Consider the following 15,014-nt stretch of genomic DNA (forward strand, 5'->3'; position numbering starts at 1 on the left):
AGAAAGAATATTGGCAGCAGTTTTATACCTACTGCACAAGATGCTTTTTGAAAATTTCAAATTCAGTTTGTGAATGCTGACAAATGAATATTGTAGGAACATAAATGGGTTTGTTTAGTCATTTGAGTTCTCAGATTCCCATAGTAAAGTTTCTGAAGTAAAATACTTGAAATAAGGTGAGGTTTGCTGTAGATTCTCAAGTGTTACTCACTGTTAAAGGATTTGAGCAACAGAGAAACGTTTAGAAAGACCTGCATATTATGTTGAAACGTGACAATATTGTGTGTTGCAGTGCATTATATATCTATATATCTTTATCTGTATATCTATCCACAAAGTTAATAATTTTTTATTTTGTGCTTTAAAGGTATTTTTGTAATCTTTTCAATATATATTCTATTCTGCAGGTTATATTGAAATTTTTTTTATTGTTCTTCACTCAAAGCAGATGTTAAAGCATCAAGAACCAATGAATCAGACGGATGACAAGGGCGTTTCTCAGAAGAGTAAAGAAAACGATGAGCTGCAAGAAGAGAGTGAAGGGGAGCAAAGAGCCAAACAGGAAGAGGTAAAGATGCAAATATACGTGATCTTGATTTGCAACCAATATGTATTAACTGTAGACCTGTAAGTCTTCCACCTTTTGTGAACGTGCATATTACATCCTATAAAGACATGTTCATGCTTTGTCAGTGGTCTAAATTATAATTGTCTGCTTTGTTTTTTCGATGAATATTATTTGGGAATACAATTTTAGGAGCAACAGTGGAGCATTCAATTTATCAAAATGTACTTTATATTTGATACCAGCTTCCAAAAGTCAAATACTTCATTACTATATTAGACCCAATACCACAGTGCATGGCTTTTACTAGTAATGTGTTGGTTTTGTAAGTGCATTTTTTATTAATATATTCAACTTATCTGTTTTTCGCACAGCAGAATCCACTTCTCTCACCTCAGTATTCATGTTGCTCTCAGTCATATGTATCCACTTGATCATTCTTATCTTTGTTTTTCCCAGCTTTCCTTCATTGGCTGCATCCCACAAAGTACTCCTCATATACTGTAGCTTTCATAACTGTTTCCCGTCATTGACTCAAAGACTTTTAGTTTAGAAGTAAGACTAAGGGACATCTTCTGGAATTTCTTCGATGTGGTTGTCACCTGTGCTATCACTGGCCTACACTCGACATGTCGCTAAGTAGCAGAACTTCACTACTTTTTCCAAAGCAATTTGATTTGCCAATATCTAAATTTAAACTTCTCACACCAGCAGTCTGCGACCCTCTCACACACTTTCGACAAAGGTTGCTGTCACAGCATGAAGACTACTAACTGCTAACAACCTGTGCATACGGTTGAATTTCTTTCAAAATTTTTACTACACATGCATTGAGAATGGAGGGAAAGAATGTTGTTGGGATTTAGGTGCAAGAGGCTAAGTTGTGTAAACTTGGACAATGCCTTTTAAACCAGCCATCATTTAGATAGTTAGTTAGTTAAATTAACTTTAGCACACTATAATATGCATAGTGCTGATTGATGGAAACCTGTTATCAGTGTGCAGGTCTGTTCTGAAAATTGAGCATAGTAGCAAAATGCATCTGGTTATGTTGGGTTTTAGTGAACAGTAAAGAGCAGATCACGTTTTTTATGCAGAAATTGTTTTTAAGTATATCAACATTTTATAAAGAATGATGGAGGTGAAACTGAAAGAAAGTTTAAAAAAAAAAAAAAAAAAAAAGGGCTTTGTGCTAAAAATGAAATCACGTTGAAGAGTTGAACAGTAGCCAGTGCTATGGCTGACAATGTAGTCCATGCTTGAAAGTTTGTCATCCCATCGAGGGGGTCACTACTTTAAATTGTATAGATGTGTTACATGAACTGGAACTCTTAATAAACATATAGAATGTTCTAAATAAAGGGTGCTGCATGTAAAATTGGATTTGAATTCCTGGATCATTAAATCACCAGATATTCTTGTGTTCAAATCTAAATGAACCTTTTTATTAAGTAACTTTTCACGCACAGCATTTGTATAGGACTCTAGTGAGGGCTTTGGATTGAGTATTCCAGGACATCGCCAGTCTTTACTGGACTTGCATGAATATGCTGGAGACTTTGTCATATTGATACATCCACAGCTTGAGTTTCCAAAATGAGGACATTTTTCTCAGGAATTCCTTGAAATCTGAGAAAAATTGTGCTTCCCGCAATGATGTCAAGGTACTCGGGTCCAAAGTAAGAAAAACAGAGCATTTACTGTTATGATAAGGTGATCTGTCATTATTGCAGAATTGCCCAAAATAAATACAATTAAGTATAAATCTTAGAATCCTAGTAAAATATTTTTTAAACATATGTAGAGGTGATGCCTGGTATTTATGTGCAAATACAGTCTGACCAGTTTAGATGAATGTTTGAAAAATGCAGGATTAGTAGGGAGATTTGGAGGTTCAACCGAATTTCTAATGCTTACACACATTCAGATGTAGTAATGATGGCGGGTGAAATTACAATGTATGGCTACAGATATTTACTTTAAAAGTTTGTGAGCAACAGGTAAAAATGCAAAAAGACGTGTATATTCTGTTAGAACTGGACAGTATAGTTTACTTTTGAGTCAACATTTTTCTATCACTAAAGTAGGTAGTATTATTTGCTATTTTAAAAATGTACTTTGAGTTATTAGCCATTTATCATTTTGAAACGTTATCTATTCCACTTATAAACACTACAGCATATATTTTATGTATTTTAATTGTACTTCATGTCCAAGAATCAAGAACAAGCTCTGCAGACAGAGGATAAGAGTAAAATACAGAAGAGTAAAGAGAAAGAGGGGAGAAAGCACAGCTATGAAGTGCAGGAACGGAGAGAATGGGAGCGAGATGAGGTAACAGTATTTTAAAAAGTCATGCATGAATCTGGATCTGTGACCAAAATGCCTTGCCTAGAGAGTTTCTTAAAAACATTCCACGTTAAACCTAACATTTAGGTTTGTTACTAGGAAGTGGGGTTCAGCACAGATTCAGCCATCAAAGGCAGTGGTAAGCTTCCCTGGATTTAACACTTCATCTGAAACCTTCCCGATCTTTGGTCGATGACCAGGATGAAAAGCAAAAATATCAGTGGCTACTATAGTTGTGACCCTGTTTGATTCCCGCTACCAATACAGAGTGGTTTATAGACAACTTTTTTTATTTTTTTATAAAGAAAACTTTGGAGACACAAGTTAATGTAAATGTACAGTATTAACACCACATCTACAAGAGCATATAAATTGTACGGAATCACCAGCCCAGATGCCTAAATGTAGTCTGGCTAGTAAGTTTAGTTTATAATTACTATACTACAGTTATTAATTATTAGATTATCGTAATGAAAATCTCCACCAAACATTTTACATTTTGCAGTCTGAGTTGCTGGTCTGTCTCCTTTGAGTTGGACCAAGTAGCACTTTTTAACTGTTCAAAAATAAAAAAGAAGAAGAAACATTGTACATTTGTCTGTTTCTCTACCTTTTTGCATTGCACCAGTAGATAAGTCTGTTGCTTTTTTAATCCTCTGTAACATTATAGGCTACTGCTTTAATTTTTTGTGAACACTGATATATTTTCATCCTTGTCAAAAATGTTTGAGCCTTACTACTGTAATATATGTTGCATTTTGTACTCACCATACGCTTCTGTTTGAGAACTATTTCTTCATTTAGTTCAGCTTTTGTTTGGACTTTAGGTTGTAGTGTTGTAGCAAAGTCTCATTGCCAGATATGAAACACTCCCTAAATTTCTCTCCGATCCAGAGGCATTACCACAAGATTCTCCTTGTAACATTGGGTGTGGTGATGCTTCATTTCAATGTGTACAGACCTTACAGATCTTGTTCATGACAATTAGACTGACCTGACTCGTTACAAATTCCTGTAGAGTCTGCAGTCTTGTGCTCTACCACTCTTCAATTCTACGTCACAGTTAGCTGGTCAGTGGCAGGGTCATCATCAGAGATGTCTTCTCATGACCTGATTGTTGTCCATGAAATTTGCTCATTTTTGTATGCTAAGTCGTTGCTACTTTACAAAATCTGTCCCATAGAATGCCCATTTCAGGCTCAGGCACAAGATGTTTTGGTCAGCATATGTCAGCTGATTTATAATCTTTTAAGAAATATGATTTCTGTTTCTTACAATATCAATGAATTTTGATTTGTAATCTAGACACTACAGTGTTTTGTAATTAATGAAGATCATCAGTTGTGAGAAGATGAGGATCTGAAGTGGTTTCATTGAGACCACTAACAGTTACATTGTGAGCATCAACAGTAATAATTTGATTTAGCATATAATTGTGATTGATGTCAGGCCTTTCTCAGTCTGGAAAAGCCAGACGTTTGCTAAAGCTGTTCCACATTAGTGTCCATGTCAAAATGTCCCGTGAAGGCCAGTTTATCCTAGTTTATAGCTAGGCTGATTCAGTTTATTAACCCTGGCCATTAATCAGAAGAATGGCTTGGATACTTTTTAAACTAATTTTGCAGTTCTGGTTTAACATTTTAATGAGTGCTTCACAGAATATAAAACACATTTTTTGAATCAAGTTGCAGTTGCTGTGGACGCTCAGTTTAGAACTTCCTCTTCAAATTATATTTTATGGTTTACAGCAGAAGGATAAATTTAGGTTTAGGTTTCTTTATTTAGTCATGTTTACACAGGAAAACATGAAATGTGCCTTCTCAGTTGCATCTAATAACAGGTAACAGACAGAATGAAATAAAACAGACAAATAGAAATAAGAAAGGTTAAGGTAAGGCAGTTAGATAAAACATATTTATACAAAAAAAAAAAAAAAAGGTAACAGGATATATATCAAAACCTTAAACATTATCTCCGAATGTTTGTGCAGTGCATCCTGAATGAAAGGAATAGTGTTGGCCTTAATAATAACAGAGTAACCAGAGTATTACTTAGTTTAATAGCATTGATCAAAACAGCCAAGTGAATATTTCACAAAAACAATTTGTTTCCATATCCATAATAAACAATATTCCATGTCTGTTGATACTAATAAACTCAGATGGTTTTTTGTTTGCCTCGTGATGAACTGGCAGCATCAGTGCAGTAAAATAAAGTAACATTGAGATAGTTCAGTTCATGAAGCTTTTGAAATTATTACTGCTGTGCTTGATGAACAAAAAATATAAATTGAATAGCACAGTTAATGAACTGTGCTCAAAGTCAAAAACAATAATTCCAGAACAAATTTGTAAATGATGAATAATTGTCTTTCATATGATAGTGTGTAAAGGTGATATGTAGTATTTGGTGGAAAAACTTTGGATTTAGATAACATCTCATTTATTGTCCTCTATTTAGGAGATACCTGGTGAATTGCAAAGAAAAGAAAAACCTTAATATATTTAGTCTGCTGAATGCCAATGTCATTTTGGGAGAGAAATCCCCTACTTCTGTTCTTTTTCATAACACAGTGCAACATTTAGTATTTTTTGTATGTGTTCTTTTATTACTTGATATTGTTAGAATATATCATTTCAGCAGGAGCCTTTGCTAGCATCACATTTTAATTCAGAAAATAGTATTTGAAGAATTCAGAATTGTTTAAACAAAGAAATGATTCTCAATATTGTATCCATTCCTTTTTGCAGTTACGACAGCCATCACCTCCTGTACCTGCAGTGCTAAACAAAATGGCTTTACAAGGGTATCCGAAGCACCCAGTAGCAGAGAGTGTGCACTCAGTGGTTTTGTCTGTAAGTTTTCATAGGTCACATTCAGTTTTTCTCTTGTCTGGTTTGGTGCATTCCACTTATAGTCAAAAAAAAAAAAAATATATATATATAGAGGCTGGAATTAAGCATTTTAACTTTTGTTTTTGGGTTAAAGAACAGTTCTTATAGTGTTCTTCTATTGTTTTGGGATGTTTAGTGTTTCCATTAACTGATATTTCTTGTCTTTTTGAATGTTGACCATTTATGTTGTAACATACATTGAAGTGTGAAGGTGGAAGGAGGAGGAGTACAAACGTGCATTAGTTTATTTGATATTGTGATGTTTTATTGCTTCTCACATAGTAATTGTTTTCCTTTAAAATACACAGGAAAGACAAGGCAGTGGAGCGGTCTCCCCACCAGTGCCTGCTAGAAGAAATGACTTGAGAGCTGCTGGTAATGTTTATTTTGAAACCTTTACAGAAGTTTTAATTTAGGTTAATTTGCTAATGGCCACCCTGAGGGTTTGGCAGTATTCAGTACACTGGACCATGCTACCAGGTCGTTTTACCATCCACATAATTTGCTTATTTACATTAATTCATCAGTTTACTGCAATTAATTTATTGATGTTTATCTCTTGCAATGCCTTCGGGTTAAATTTGTATAGCTTTTATCTTTGAAATAGTAAAAGCACTTTGAATTTCATCTGTTCAGAGTGAAACTTTGTGACTTTTCCCCAAACAAATGACCAGGAAGAAAAGTTAAATATCTCCTAATCTGTAAAGCTGCTAAAAATGTTTACCTTGCTATTTCTTTTAAGTCAGTTTGTCGTTACTGTTGACTCTGGGTAGTTTGCATTGGGGTAGTTTTTATGGGTTGTGAACATTCTTTTCAGCTCCAAATACAGGACAAATACCGTTAAAGTGAATATCAAAGTAACAAAATTTTCAGAAAAATTAATGCTTTTTGTGGGCCTGGACAAACGTTCATACAATATCATGTTAAACGAATTTTGTTTTAACAAAATGTTCTCAGGAACCCTGAAGCAGGCTATTTCAAAGAAAAAGACAGACTGTTGTGAAATTCCTGGACTCAGCCAGTCTTGGTGAGGTTTGGTTAGAGTAGGCACGACATCACACAGGTATAGCCGAATTCAGAGTCAGTACTCCATCAAGGGTCCGCATGGGTAATGGTGTCGTGTGTGGATACTGCACTGTTTGAGTTTCTCTGAGATGAACAAAAAGTGAGAAACAGCATCAGTTTATGCTGGAAGAAAAATTTAAAATCCTAGAAAAAGTTGATTCTGGAATGAAGAAAAATGACATAACGAAAGCATTCGGAACTGCACCTTTATCTTCATCTAACATCTCATTTTCATTCTGTATTTTCATACATCTATTTATATTAAACATAAGTTATTCTAATGTCTCATTTTCATTCTGCATTCAAATTTGTATTTCTATTTAAAAAAAAAAAAAAAAAATTACATCAAACATCTCATTTTCATTTCTTTGTTCACACCTGTATTTCTATTAAAAAGAAGTTACATCTAAGGTCTCAATTTCAAATGAAATATTTTTTGCAGTTGAAGAAGCGCTGTTTTCTTATACAGGTATTATCAAGCTTGAGTCACAGAGTTGCATGAGAGACAGGAACGTGGGTCCAGGTTTTCAAGGAAAGTAAAAGACAAAGAGTAGATGACAAAGTAGAATGTCATAAAGAATTCAAAAACGTTGGCGTGATACACATGCAGAGCAGGTTAGACATAATGAAAGTACTAAAATTCGAAAGTCTCAAAAAAAATAATAATAAAGATCATATTAGTGCAAACAAATGGAAATTATTACTCGGTGAAATAATGGAACAGCGAAAAGAGATCAAATATATTGTTTGGATTTAAACTTTAAGTTGGAGACTTGTAGATCATCTAATTTGTGTTGCCATCAGGGGAAAGTAGGCGGCATGATGGCGCAGTGAGTAGCGCTGCTGCCTCGCAGTTAGGAGACCCGGGTTCGCTTCCCAGGTCTTCCCTGTGTGGAGTTTGCATGTTCTCCCACAGTCCAAAGACATGCAGGTTAAGTGCATTGCTGATTCTAAATTGTCCCTAGTGTGTGGTTGTTGTGGGGGTGTGTTTCTGTGTGTGTGTGTGTCCTGTGGTGGTCCTGCCTTGTGCCCTGGGGTTGGCTCCAGCAGACCCTCGTGACCCTGTAATCAGGATATAGCTGGTTGGAGGATGGATGGGTGGATGGATGGATGGATCAGGGAAAAGTAGTGTTTCTTCCCAATGAAAAGCCGTATCCGCGAGAATTAAAATATTTGTTGTTTGATGAATGTGAAATCCACATACGCAAGCGGCAGAGACACAAAGTGGCTTACGTATAGTGCAGACCGGAGGCCCCGTAGTTTTTAAAATAATTTCAGAGTTGCCCATTGATTATTACTTAAGTTTCTTTAATAAATTAAGTATAAATAATGTTGTCACCTTAGGGTTCATATATTGAATGTTAAGGTTTAATTGAAGATGTGATATTCACTGTGAAAGTGTGCAACAATAATCAAGAAATCAAAACTACATTACCAAATATGAATGAAAATGTAAAAACAAACCAAACTATGTACAGTGGAACCTCGGGTCACGAACGTCTCGGACCACGTACAAATTGGGTTACGACTAAAAAAGTTCGCCAAACTTTTACATCTGTTCACGACTACACACTCGGGTGACGAACAAGCCAGTTTCCCTTCCGGTTCGTACGCTCCGATGATTTCCGCGCGTGTTCAGTCTCTCCCTGTGCAGCGAGCGAGAGAATGTGAGAACGAGAGCAAGAGAGAGAGAGAGCGTGAGCAAGACAGCCCAAGCAGAAGAACTAAACATTACAGAAGAAGTACGTAAACATTTAGTTTACTATTACGCTGTGCATTCTATGGTATAATTAACTATTTTTATGCTTAAAAATCTTTAAAAAAAAAAATTAATAAGTATTTACATACAGCTCATACGGTCCAGAACGGATTAATTGTATTTACATACAATCCTATGGGGGGGAAATTACTTCGGGTCATGACCATATCCGGTTGCGACCAGAGTTTTGGAACAAATTACGGTCGTGACCCAAGGTTCCACTGTATCTGCCATCATTGATATGCTGCCAACGTGAAGCAAGCAACAATTTCTGTTTTTGAGGGTAAAGCACTGTACATTTGTTTAGCAGGTTAAAACTGATTAAATATTTATACTTATTCAATTTGCTATTACATTTAACATTTCTTTTTATTACATGCTATATTTTCATGAAGACTGTGAAAAATCAGGATTTTGATATTCTTTTTTTTTTTTTTTTTTTTTAGTTCTTCTATTCATGCAATTTAACAGAAATACAGTTTGGATTTAAGTGGAAGAAATATGTTCTTGTGTCAATCAATGAATATTCTAATTTGCTGTCAGCTAAGCAAAAGTAACTGCTGTATGCTACTTTTTCAGCTTTTTAATTCTTGTGGAATTTCAGCTTTTACACCTCTATTCTGGTACAGTTGTGCTCTTAAGATGTATAGAATACCATATGTGCCAAAATGAAATTAACAAAATTGCAAAAAATAGTTGTAGCCTCCTTAGTGTTGCATTGCTTTTTACATGTTTTTTCTTGAGAAAAAATGTATTTCTTGGCTTGAAAAATCCCGTTTGTATTAAATCTCATCTTTATACTGTAAAACGTGCAAAACACTAAAAGTACAAAGTCAGAAGTGTAAAAAGTATCATAATGATACAAATAATGATGAATAATAGCAATAATAATATGAACAGCACACTACACATATGCGAGTGACACAAGTGTAATTGTCGCATTCCCAGAATCACTTTTGGTTTCACTGTCCATTTCAGTTTCACCGCCTGATAACAGATTGACCTCACCATCACTGCTGATGACTGGCGTTTCTTAGGAGAAGATGTGTCTACAGTGTTGCCAGGGTAATGCTTGGGCCTAACACTGTTGGCGCTTTAACAGCCTTACAGCTCGAGCAAAACTCGGGTCTTTCGCAAGACTCAAGACTGTACATTGCCCGAGAATGCATTTAATTATTGCAGGTTTTATTTGAAAATAACATTTATTTATTTAACACAGTAGGCTAAATTAAAGTCAGCCTCATTTTCTTCTTACTGAAAGAAATATTCCTTGAGAATTCCTAGGCATACACTTCTTATTATTAAAGTAGTCTATTTTCTTTTATTCAAAAATATCTTCTAATAATAACTGCACTGGCTGTGTGCCTCTTCGTCCTCCGCCTTAGGTAGTTAATGTATTTGTCATCTTAGTTTCATGTTTTTCTAATGATGAAAAGGTAGTCAAATGAGTTGTCTATTTGGAGAATTACAGCTGGTTTTCGAGTAAAAACCATCCTTCAATGTAACTGCACTACACTCTTTAGGCTTCTTTACCTTGTCGTCTTAGCGATCTCAAACAGTCAAATGTAGATTGTCTGAAATCTTAAGTCATCATTTTTTTTTTTCTGATAGTTCAACTAACAGTCCTGTTACCTGTCATGAATAAAATGTGTGTCATTGAATGCGGATTTGTTCTGCTTTTCCCATCACACATCCTTTGCTTATTTATTTTTTAACTTTTTTGTGTGTAGTAGAAGTAATGTGATTACTAAAGCCAGTTCATAAATTTCCAAGTTTATTTGCAACTGACTGTCTGCAGATAAATACCATTAGATTAAATTAGCTGAATATGTGTACTTTTAAAAGTGCAGTTACATTGAGAATGGGTGCGTTACTGCAATGCTTTTTAAGCAGCATGGGTGCAGTGTGTTGATTTGCTTCTTTTGGCTTCCCCTTGTTGTGCACCGATGGCCTGTTTCATTGTTAACAGATCACCTGTGACATGCACCTGACGTGAAAGGCCCCAGTTAACCTCATAGGTTCTTTTCTTAATGGGGGATAGGAATAAATGTCAAAAGCAGATATATACCTGTTACCCTGTGATTTCAAAACATACTATGGCAGCTTTGCTTGCTGAATAAATATTTATCAACCCATTTTACCACCAGTAGAGGACTTTACAGAGGTGTTCCTTTGTGCTGTTATGGGACCATAGTTAAACAACAAATGACTACCCCATCCTCCCAGTCAGCTTGTAACTATCGGACCGACTAAATTACGAAGTAATATAAATAATTACACAACCTAGGGGGTTTCAATCTTCAGTCCCATTAGCAGCAGTAAGACACTGATCACCATTTCCAGGTGGCTTCTTTTCTTAGGTACATATTCTGTCTTGTCAGTCAAAACAAAGAAAGTGAGGGTTTTTTTTCCCAAGGAAGAGACGGAGACTTTGCTAAGTGTTGATTTTGTTAATGCTCAAAGCTCCCTCTCACTTTTTGACCAATAAGCATGGAAAACGGCACCCTGGCTCACTTAGCAGCAAGTTCATTTTATGACATTTCAGAAATTCTCAAAATAGATAATTAAGTTGTAAACAATATAGTAAATTGCTGGAAATGTTCCAGGAGATGATCCTCACGTGGCACTCTCATCCAACACCTGGCTTCACGATCCAAATCTCCCAGCATACACTGCACTCCGGTGGAGTTTAACAAAACTTGGGCTAAAGGCCTACCACCTGACATCTGTCAGCTTAAGAGTTTATAGCAATCCTTATACAGACTAAAATTATCAAGAAGAGCTGTGTTGTAAACAGCTGAAATAAAGTTTGTTGTAATATTAAACTGCTGTTATTAGATAGATAGATAGATAGATAGATACTTTATTAATCCCAATGGGAAATATTAGGATGGCCTCGTGTAATAAACTGAAAAGCAACACTGCATTTACTTGTAATGGCTTTTGTAAACAATGGAAATGTCCAAATGATGGCAAACAAATTCTGCATTAGTAGAATTGTAAACCTCATATTAATGTTTAAAGTTTTGAAAGCTTCCTAGTAACATTTATTTAATTGCAGTATTTTATGCATTTGAAAAATACATTGCAGGTTCTTAGGTTTGTGGTGCTTACCATCAGGTCTTTATTACTGGCTTTTTATGACTGTAGAAAATGAAATCTAAAACAATTTTGGCCACAGTTTTCATTAATATTTAAATGGTGAATACAGCTAATTTGAATATAACCAATTGCATTATTTAGAGGTTGGTTCAGATTTTCATTTGTATAAGTGAAGGGTTCAGTTGGTGTATATCTGCAATAGGAAAAAAAAGGGTAAAAGCTGTTTTCACACTGCAGAAAATAAAGCAAAAAAGTCAACATTCATGTGGTGTGACTGAAAATGTAAAACAGTGTACATGTATATGGGGTGAAGGAGAATACACAGGCCAGGCAAATGAAAGGAGGAAAACACAAGCGAGTGCAAAAAGGAGCCATAAGAGAAGAGAAAGGAAGAAATAAAGGAAACATTTAGGAAGAGATTTGCTTCTCTTTTTCTGTGGAGAAATCAGTGTGACTCTGATCACGTGATGTAAAATACTGAACAGTAGAGTTTGTAAAGTATTTGATAAGATCTTGTGACTTCTTCTTATAGAGGAGAGAATAGATGTCATGAGTCGGCTACCAGCTTTAAATAGACGACTTGTAACTGAACAACAGACTCTAGAAGCCCAGTACCGCAATTTGGATCGCGATGACGTGGACACTCCACTGTCGGGAAGGTAAGATAGTCAGTCACGCCATGTGACTTGTATTGGCTCCCATAAACTTCATTTTTTAGCATGAATCAGTACAGGTTACTTAGTTTTCTTTTAATTTGTATAAATGATGTTGGTAAAAAGTTTAGTTCCATTACAACTAAAAAATAATAATTTGGGCTGCAATGCCTATGAATATTAAGAATGACGAGAAGACTTTTGGGGTATAATCATTCTTATTTCTGTGCTTGGTCCCTCTGTTTTATAAGCCGCCTTCTAAATCCAAACATCTGACCATTTATAGATCATGAAGACACCGCCATCTTCTATCAAGTGTTTTCTTGATATTTTTAAGAGTTTAAATATGTTTGATTCTCATTGATTGTTAAAATATATTTTTCAGTTATCTTTGATCATTTTGCATTTTATACTTTGTCAATACAGGAGAACAGATAGAAATGATGTGAATGTTTTTGACATGGCCAGGAGACGGAGGCAGGCTCCAGTTAGGAGACCACCGTCTAATGAAATGGATCAAATAAACATCCAGAATTTTCGAGACTTCAATCAGCTAAAGTACAGAAGTAAGTACTACAACTGTACCGCCATTTTAATATAACTATCAAAATTACTGAAACTACAATAGGCTTGCCTTCATCGTGTGAAAAAATGAAACGTCTTTTCCTCCATGAGTGATTTTTTTTCCATGAAGTATTAAAGATTTTCTTTCTCTTTTTAATTGCATTCTGACCTGTCCTGCCTGCAGATACCGATACCAGAGAGGGTGTACTCCAGGTTTACCCAGACCCACCAAAAGACAACCACAGCTTGGAGATTCAACAGCAAGCTCTTCTTAGGGAGCAGGAAAGGAAGTTAAAAAGCATGAAAAAGAAAGAAGGCAAGTTGAGGTCCTGAAAGATCTGCAGGAGGGTGTGTGGAGGGGGTGGCTGGGGGTGTCCTGGGAGACCTGGAGTTGGAAGTAACGTCGAGCAGGTTTTGTGCAGTCGGGTGCTGGCTTGTCATTAACGGAGATGGTGGGGTAAAAACAGTCTGCCACATTATACCATGTAAGGAATCGTTCCATCTCTGTGCATTCAATGGCCTCCTGCTGGCATCATCTGTTACTTTAATTCAGAAGTCTGTCCAGCAGCCGAGGACTGTAGTGAAGGTGGCTTTTTAATAAAAAACTCTATTTAAGTGGCCTTTTCTTTGATTCAGTAGAAAGTGGAGGTTTTGAGTACGTGTTGAAAGGATTTGCAGGCTGCTTTTGGTTTTTGAATCTTTTTTTTTAAATAGGTAACATTTCTGCTGTTTGTCTTAAATCATCAATACTGTTATTTCAAAGAAACACAACAAATGCATCAACAACACTAATAAAGAAATCCTAATCCCCCCACCCAGAGTAGTATATTGACATGGATGCTGCATCGTGAAATTAAACAATTGACGTGATAATATGACTAAGTCTACTCTTGGCTAAAGACCACTTTAATTCAAAGTCAACACGACAAACCCCATTCTTCATTGCTTGCTTCCATCTATGACTTTAGTGGTGATACTCCGTATTTGCTCCTGGCTTGCTAAGAAGTTCCCTATAGTAGGTTTGTCACTTGAAAAAAACTTTCACTTTAAATCTTCTGTCAGAAATCCCTACAGTATATTTTTTTTATGCTTATGTTACTATGTTACTCTGGATTTATATCTGAATCTCAGGAACACCTCAGCTCTTTTAGCATTCTTAAATTCATTGTGAATGACCTCTTTATTGATCTCCCTGGTAGCCTCGCTTCTTGACCTGACTGTTGTCTCTGCTAACCACAATGCTTAATGCAAAACACCTTGAGATTATTGTTATATTTTTCTGGTCACATGCCATCAGTTGTCTTTGATCTACTTATCTTCTTTGATGTTCAGTGTCTGATTAACATTTTCCATAATTGCTTGTTACCTCATGGTCTTGTGTTACGATGCCCAGTTCCATATGCAAGTGTCTCCTGGATACCAGTCAGAGACTGAGAAGATCACTGCCCATGTCAGTGCCATCCTTGAGCTAAACATTAGTAAACTGAACTACTTCTTGTTGAATCTCCATCTTCATTCAGGAGGTGCTACACCTCACTAGAACTCGACTCTTACAGACGTTTCCCACTGTCTCTTCAGATCAGTAATGAAGTTGTATTTGACTGCAGCCAACAAAGCTCAGTGCTGCTAGAGCTAATTTCTTTCACATAGTCTGATCCTTTCTCACTTTGTCTGATATAGAACTTTGTCGTGTTTTCGTTAACTTGCTATTTGGTTACTGCTATTCATTCCTGAAACGTTTTTATGTGTAATTACCTAACGGATGCAAAAGTGTGAAAGTGCTGCTACCTGATCCGTGACTCAATCACAATGAAAATGTGCCTCTGCGATGACCTCACTAGGTTACTCTCCTGTACAATACTGTGTCATCTACAACAGGGGTCACCAAGACCAGTCCTGGAGGACCACAGTGGCTGCAGGTTTTCATTCTAACCCTTTTCTGAATGAGTGACGTGTTTTTGCTGCTAATTAACTTCTTTTGAACTAATTTTAATTGATTTGCTCTTGAAGACTCTGACCCCTTAATTGTTTCTTTTTCCTTAATTAGCAACCAAACAATAATG

At 35.9% G+C, this 15,014-nt stretch overlaps 1 protein-coding gene across 1 annotated transcript in view; it reads left to right on the plus strand.

The window, feature by feature from the left end:
* LOC114653342 (centrosome and spindle pole-associated protein 1) overlaps nt 1–13,396 on the plus strand; it is a 91,968-nt gene extending 78,572 nt beyond the window's left edge. The window contains exons 23-29 of the mRNA XM_051928747.1: nt 446–568; nt 2,783–2,899; nt 5,665–5,769; nt 6,117–6,183; nt 12,267–12,393; nt 12,814–12,953; nt 13,136–13,396. Coding sequence (XP_051784707.1) covers nt 446–568; nt 2,783–2,899; nt 5,665–5,769; nt 6,117–6,183; nt 12,267–12,393; nt 12,814–12,953; nt 13,136–13,284 — 828 coding nt within the window. The 3' untranslated portion in view covers nt 13,285–13,396. The remainder of the gene's footprint in view (nt 1–445; nt 569–2,782; nt 2,900–5,664; nt 5,770–6,116; nt 6,184–12,266; nt 12,394–12,813; nt 12,954–13,135) is intronic.
* Nucleotides 13,397–15,014: the final 1,618 nt, after the last annotated feature.

This window comes from Erpetoichthys calabaricus, chromosome 6, assembly GCF_900747795.2.
Source record: "Erpetoichthys calabaricus chromosome 6, fErpCal1.3, whole genome shotgun sequence".
Lineage (NCBI taxonomy): Eukaryota > Metazoa > Chordata > Cladistia > Polypteriformes > Polypteridae > Erpetoichthys > Erpetoichthys calabaricus.